The sequence below is a fragment of the Neopsephotus bourkii genome, unplaced genomic scaffold (genome assembly GCF_033783945.1).
Source record: "Neopsephotus bourkii isolate Nb327-2 ecotype Australia unplaced genomic scaffold, CSIRO-AGI_Nbou_v1 NB_1671, whole genome shotgun sequence".
In the NCBI taxonomy this organism is placed as follows: Eukaryota; Metazoa; Chordata; class Aves; order Psittaciformes; family Psittacidae; genus Neopsephotus; species Neopsephotus bourkii.
The window spans coordinates 768695-775488 of NW_026902145.1; the positions used below are offsets into that span (position 1 = coordinate 768695).

The following is a 6794-nucleotide window of genomic DNA, read 5'->3' on the forward strand; positions in this document are numbered from 1 at the left end:
CCCGCCCCGGGGCCGCACCTGCTCTAACGCGGGGAAAAGTTCTGCCGGTCCCGGCTGGAGGCGCGCACGGATGCCCGTCGCGAAGACCCGCTGCCTTTTGTTTCCCGGCCGCGGGCCAGAGTCACTCGCGGAGCTGTTCGGGGTTCGGGTTTAGCCGAAGAGCCGGGCCGAGGCAGCGGCCTGCGGGGCGGCACCCCCGGGGCCGGGCCCCGCTGCTCCCGTCTCACGCGAGCACTCGCTGCTCCCAACTTTCCGTGACCGGAGGCCCCCGGGCAGACCCCGCTGCTCCGGCTCTGTGGCAACCCCAGCCCCGAGCCTCCCCGCCCCGACGAAGCCCAAGGTGCGGCTCCCCGGAACCGGCCTGGCAGCAGCAGGAGGAATTAACACGCGCGGGAGTAATCACCTTGTTGTAGTTGTAGTAACCCAAACACTGGGCAAAGTCCAGGTTGGAGGGGTCTCCGGGAAGAGAGCTGCCCCCCGCAGCCGGGTAAAATCTTACATCCATGCCGGTGCTTTGGTCCAAGAAGTGCACTTGGAGAGATAGCCGGGAGGTTTAATAGATCCACCTTCAGGTGCCTTCCCCGGGGCTGGGGCTCGAGCAAACCGCCGAAGGACCGGAGCTGCGTATCGCCGAGCCTTCCCGAGGAGCGGGATGAGAGAGGGTCGGGGGGCGACGGGAAAGAGGCGGCGGAAAAGTGCAGGTTAACAAGGAGGAGATAATAGGAGAGGTGAGACGGGCGGCAGAACCCAGGTGGGTGCCCGTCCGCCTCGGCGGGAGGGGAAGAAGGGAAGGCAAGAGAGAAGGAGGGGAAAGAGCGCTGTTGATTTTTCAAAAGCTCCGTGGCAAGCCACGGGCTTTGCCTCCGCATTCAGGAGCAGCTGCTGTACACAAAGGAACCACGCGCCCAGCGCGGACGGACGGACGGACCGCCGCTGCCCGCGCCGCCGACAAAGGCGAGGACCGGGATGGGGAGAGCCGCTCACCGCAGCCGCAGAGCCCCCCGCGGCTGCCGGGGACGGGGCGGCCGCCCCGAGGCTGGTGCAACAGGGCACTCCCGGCCGGGGCAGGAGCGCAGCCCGGGACCGACTGCCGGAGCAGCCCGAGCCGCTCTGGCCCCGCTCCGCGGGAGGGGCGGCCGGTCCCCGCCCCGCCCCGCCCCGCCTGCTGCTCCCCCCGCACACACCCCTCCCCGCACACCCTCCCACTGGGGCCGGTGCTCTCCCGCCCGGGCCGGTCTCGGCGGAGCTGCCCGATTCCCTGGGAGAGTCGAGGTGCGCAACTTCCACTTTTCGTACCAGTTTTCTGTCCGTAGTTTTCTGGCAGCGCACTTCATTGCTCAGCACCGCTGCATTGGTGCGTCAGGTTGGTGGCAGAAAAAAAAGAGATTTCTCTAACATGCTGTCCAGAGCAGGACTTTAAAACACAGTAGCCTGATCCACAGAAACCTCTTTGAGCCCTCAGAGTCACTGGGTGGCAATTCCAAGGCACCCACTAATGATCCAGACTTGGTTAGCCAGTCATAGGTGCTGCCTAGCTCTACCCGCTACCCTGCATAAAGCTTTCCTGACCCCAGATCTTGATCCAGGTCTTTTGGTCAAAACACTAAAGCAGTACAAAGGCAGTTTTAACCTCATGACTTGTGCCCTGCAGACAAGGAGCAAGGAAGGATGAAAACACACCCTTGACTCAAGGCTTCTGTAGCAGGGAGAGAATGGCCTTCCAGGTCTAGCGCAGATTCTTACGTAGTTGTAATACAGCTGCAAGTACCCGCCAGAATGTCTGACACCACTTGATTATAGAAAAAAGAAATAGAAATGATAACACAAGGGTACAAGGTTTAACTGTAGAACAGCTGCAAGACCTTACGTGAAGGTCTGTGCATCATATCCATGGCTGCAAGGACAGAGACGCCAGGCCCATACCGCAGCCCCATTCCTGATGGCAGCCTGCCTCGGGGGCGTAATGTTCCCAAACATGATTGTGCACTGATAGAGAGCAAGCAAACCATAAACCAGTACTATAGCTACAACATATTGAAAGATAACATCTTCCCAGTCTGATCCCAGAAATCTTATTTGCAGTACTTGCAAATAGCAAGTAAGTGCAGGCACTGGTAGCTCCTGCTAGTACAGGAGACATTCTTATTCTGGGTATTGATCCTAAAGTGTTACAGTTTGAAGCAAGGAAAGATCTGTAAACTGACATTTTGCACTAAGAGCAGAGTTAAACATAACACAGATATACACTGGTATTTTGGTAAATGAAATGCCTCAGTAAAAAATAAAAAGGGCATATTGTGTCAAATACCTAATCCATTTTCATATTCATTTTGTCAAACCATTTGTAACCAAAGGGTGAAGAACTGCAAAATCTGCTTTGTTGCTAGAAGGGAAGTGGTTGAGGAACATAAAGCCCAGAGGGTTTGCACAGGCACACACCATTCCTGTGGCAAAAATTTTCTTCTGCTTCTGAAAGAAATCATTCCAAAATAAAGACATTGAATGTTTCAGGGTGCAACTTTGCATTAGAACATTCCTCCAAAGCATGGATGGAAAAGTGGTGGCGTATGGGCACAGCAAACTCACTTGCAACCGAAGTTTATAAAGTAATACCTGTTTTGTTTTCTTCACTGGGTGACAAACATTTCTGTAACCCCACATGTACATGTCAGAATAAGATTCTAGGGTGCAGGCACGGATCGTTGGCACCAAGTTTGAAGGTGCTCTGCTATGTAAGTAAACGTATTTCCAGACTGTCTCCTCAGGTTCTCTTCACTCCTAAATAAACCTGATAGCATATCCCTATTGAATTCAGGGGGAATTTGCTTAAGAAAGGAACAAACAGCAAAGAATTCCAAGTTTAGGACTTGGCCCTGTTGTCATTTTGAAGGAGCCCTGGCAAGGCTGCAGGCCTGTACAGGACAAGACTTCCAGGCAGTGTGTGGCCTATGGCATGCTTCAGCTGCTGCAACGACTCCTGCTGTGCCCCAGGACGGGCTGCTTTAAGGGGCACATCGCAGCACATCCCACCTCTCCTGTCCCATGGCCTCAGCTCCAGAACCAGGAAGGAGCCTGCAGAGTAGGGGGTAACAGGCAGGAGACCCACAGTGTGCTGTGGTGACAACAGCTTCTGGGTTAGAAGTCTTAAAATCAGAAGAGAAGCAGATATGGTGATGTAAATAATGGTGATTTGAAGTGCTTTGATGGAACATGCTGTACCCAACATATTTTTTTCTGAAAAGAAAAGAACAGGCACAATAAGAAAAGCCCAGAGTGTTCCATCTTGACCTCACTGGTACAGAAAGTTAATGTAAAATTGAAATGGAACAAGTCATAAATAAATAAATAAATTCCAGCCAAGCAAAACATTTATCCTGAAAATAGTATTTGGTGAAGAGTTTTGAAATACTGCCTGTTCATACAATTATGAAACTAAAATATAGAAATCTGGTGATATTTCCAAAAAAAAAAAAAAAAAAAAATCCAGTTCCTGACTATAAGCTAGCTTTGTGTCGTGGCTTAAGCTGAACCCAGCACATTTTTGGCACCTCCACCCAGTGCCCAAATTAAGTCTTTCACAGAACTAGTAAGACTGCAGTGAAATTAATGAGTGATTTAAAGAAAAACAGAAAAGAAACTGAGATACATATGCTACTTTTTCATTTTAAACAAAATGTTAGGCTTAATGTGATGTTGTGCCAGAGAGAATTTTACCAAGTAAAACATTAGGCAAATGTGTGTTTTAATTTCTCAGCACCTCTTCAATATAATTTATTAAATAAGTAAACTGGAGCAATCACTGTGCACTTTAAATCCATCTGCATGATGTCAAATGTGTTTGTTAGTAACAATGTATTTATCTCAGGAGTTCATTAAAAATGAGCCAAAGTATTTACATCTCTCTGTGCATATCACTTGGAAGGAATCCAACACATTCTTCTCTCAAGCTATTCTCTTTAAGGTCCCTCAGCAGAACTCTGGTTTTGGGATTCTTTTAATTATTTTTTCTTTCTTTGAGAGCAGCTGGAATTATGAAGTACTTGCAATTCTGAGTGATTATTCCCCTTCGTTTCTGCTGGTTTATTAAAAGTAAGCACAGTACTTTCCCTGGTCCTGGATAGCCTTGATTTTGAAGAAACTTTTTGAAAAACATTGTTCCATAAAGGTTTGAATGTATGTCTACAGATGTCAACAATTATGATTCAGGCAGTAACACACAAACTGTGACTTTGTTCAGTCTTCAGCTATACTTTCTTCTGACTCATCATCACAATTCAATTTTAAAAGCCATTAGGAGCACTCAGATTGCTTTTCTGATGTAAGAACAGATATTGTATTGGAGTAAATCAGTTACCTACAAACTTAAAAGTTCATACACAAATTTTTACTGCTGCCCAGAAACTTTTCAACTTGCACAGGTAAGTACTAATGTTCCAGGCCTAGCTGATTCCTACACAAGCCTGGTGAGTCCTTTTCTTTGAACTAGGGCATAGCACAAGAATGTGTTTAATGGTTATGACTTACATGTTTTATCATTAACTGGTACCTTTACAGCCTCTGCAAAATCTTTTGCAAGCCCTGTATTCATCTCCCTGACCATAATATGGATACAGTACTAGTGACTCAATAATGTTTTCTTTTTGCTATGCAGAAGTCAAAGGCACTGGGAGATTTACTCCAGCAAATAGCAGTCAGGAAGAAACCTCAGAGATGAAAGCAGACATACTGACTCTCTAATATCCAAATGTTCAGATAGCCAGCCAAGTCATCCTGCAACTCACTGCAGCTCAGCAGCCCCCATGTCCCTGGTCTAACAGTCCCCTCCTGGCAAAGAGCAAACATGAGAGGGGAAGGAAAATGAGGAGAAGGGATGGAATGAACCAAGTTGAACCAAGGACTCTTTGCTCTAATTTCACAATGCAGAATCAACATTAAAAAAAGACGTAACTTTCATTTCCACAGTGCAGGTCCCACGTCTATTAAGAACTGGGAGGAGCAAGAAGAGATGGAAGAATACAACATCACCAGTGTCACCTGTTAAGGAGCACTGTCTTAGCCCCTTTCCCCCAGAGCACATGTGGAGGATGAAAGGGCACAGAATAAAAAGAGGGGAATACAAGAGAAAAAAACAAAGATAGGGTACCAACCACGTATGGTTTAGAAAATAACCTAAAACCTCCTAGAATCAATCAGAAGTCCCTTTAACTAGTTGCAAAGGGCTTTGAATTAGACCTATTTCTACTTATAAGTACAGCTGCAGAGAATAATATTTTTACTTACCCCTCAAAGCAGCAACTACACTAGTAACTTCTGGCTAAGAAGAAATATTATTAACAGAATAATTCTTTAGAGTTTATCTGACTACAGACCCTTCTCATCAGGTTGTAGAGGAAGCTTGCATATTTATCATGCAGGCATGAATATCCTGTATAAATGAGGCAGTAAAGAAAAAACTTTTGTTCTTAGCATTAATTCAGATCAAATATTCATTAATATCTGCATTTCTCAGCAAGTATCTCAAGCAGAGATCAATAAACACTTATTAGTCACTGACCATGTTTCCTGCAGTAAAGGAGGGAATGTCAGCCAGCAGATGGAAGCAGCCAAATAAGGGGAGCTGGAGTCTACTGTTTGTCTGCCAGATGATCATTTACCTTCTCTTTGTCTCAGTTGCTGCATCTAGAAAACTATAGATCAAAGGATTAAAAAACAGCAACATACAAAGCAGTTTCGGTAGTCATTCCTTAAAAAATACAAATTATTATTTCAGAATACAAATATAGAGTGTTGCAAGGGGTGGGGAAATCACAACTGAAAGTTTTTGGTATGTGAAAATTCTGTTTCTTTCAGGCCTAAGTCAGGAAATGCATTACCTTGGGAAATTGGGAAAAACAAAATAACGTGCCTGCTTTGATGTTTCTCGGGATTGCTGAAATCTTTTATCTTAACTGAAATATTTCGCCACCTCAACTCACCTATGACAATTTAAACCATATTCTAACAGAAAAACAGGTGTTTGCTTATGGAATAGAGACAACCACAAATACCGATGAACTATGTTTATTATGTTGCAGCAAAAAAGGTTTCTGCCACTTTAAAGTATTCCACAACCCTCCAAAATAATCTGTGTGTAATGGACAATATAGGATTACTTTTTGGCAGAGTGAATATCCTGTTGCTATTGACTGCAGTGTTACAGTATCCTGGCATACTAGTATACAGTCATTGTGAGATAAAGACCACGTTGAAAAACAAACTGATTGCAGTACTGAAAACAGAAAAGGAACTGTCCAGTAATATAAAAATTGACTTCTTTCAGAGAACAATGACTGGAACAGTGTCATTTCTAGATTAGCATCAAAGAATAAAAGCTTTAACTGAAACCAAGAAATTGTTGCAATGTATTCCTTTCTTCCAGGGGTGCTGTTTTAAAGCAAGACATGAAAACTTGGTTAAAGATGGATCTCTCTGTGTGTGTAGTTAGGTAGGTAGGTAGATAAGTAGGTAGGTAGGTAGATAGATATATACATACATACATATATACCTACGTACATATATGCATACGTAAATTTAATGATATAATCTGTTGATATAAAGCTGTGGAAGCTATGTAGTATGTTTCTGTTTGGTTTTCCTCTCCAGCCCTTTCCACATTCATACCTGTGTTGAATTTAAACTAAAAGAATTATTAAAAGAGGTTGAAAAAAATGCTGCTGGCATCTGCCTTTTAAGGGGGATTTACGAGGACAGTGTGTACAGAAAGAAAAACATGTTCATCATAAGCAATCCAAATT

The 6794-nt window shown here is 45.1% G+C and overlaps 1 protein-coding gene across 2 annotated transcripts in view; it reads right to left on the reverse strand.

The window, feature by feature from the left end:
- TOX3 (TOX high mobility group box family member 3) overlaps nucleotides 1–1112 on the reverse strand; it is a 78274-nt gene extending 77162 nt beyond the window's left edge. For both annotated transcript variants that reach the window (XM_061375693.1, XM_061375692.1), the window contains exon 1: nucleotides 404–1112. In XM_061375693.1, coding sequence (XP_061231677.1) covers nucleotides 404–505 — 102 coding nt within the window. In that variant the 5' untranslated portion in view covers nucleotides 506–1112. The remainder of the gene's footprint in view (nucleotides 1–403) is intronic.
- Between the last annotated feature and the right edge of the window lie 5682 nt (nucleotides 1113–6794).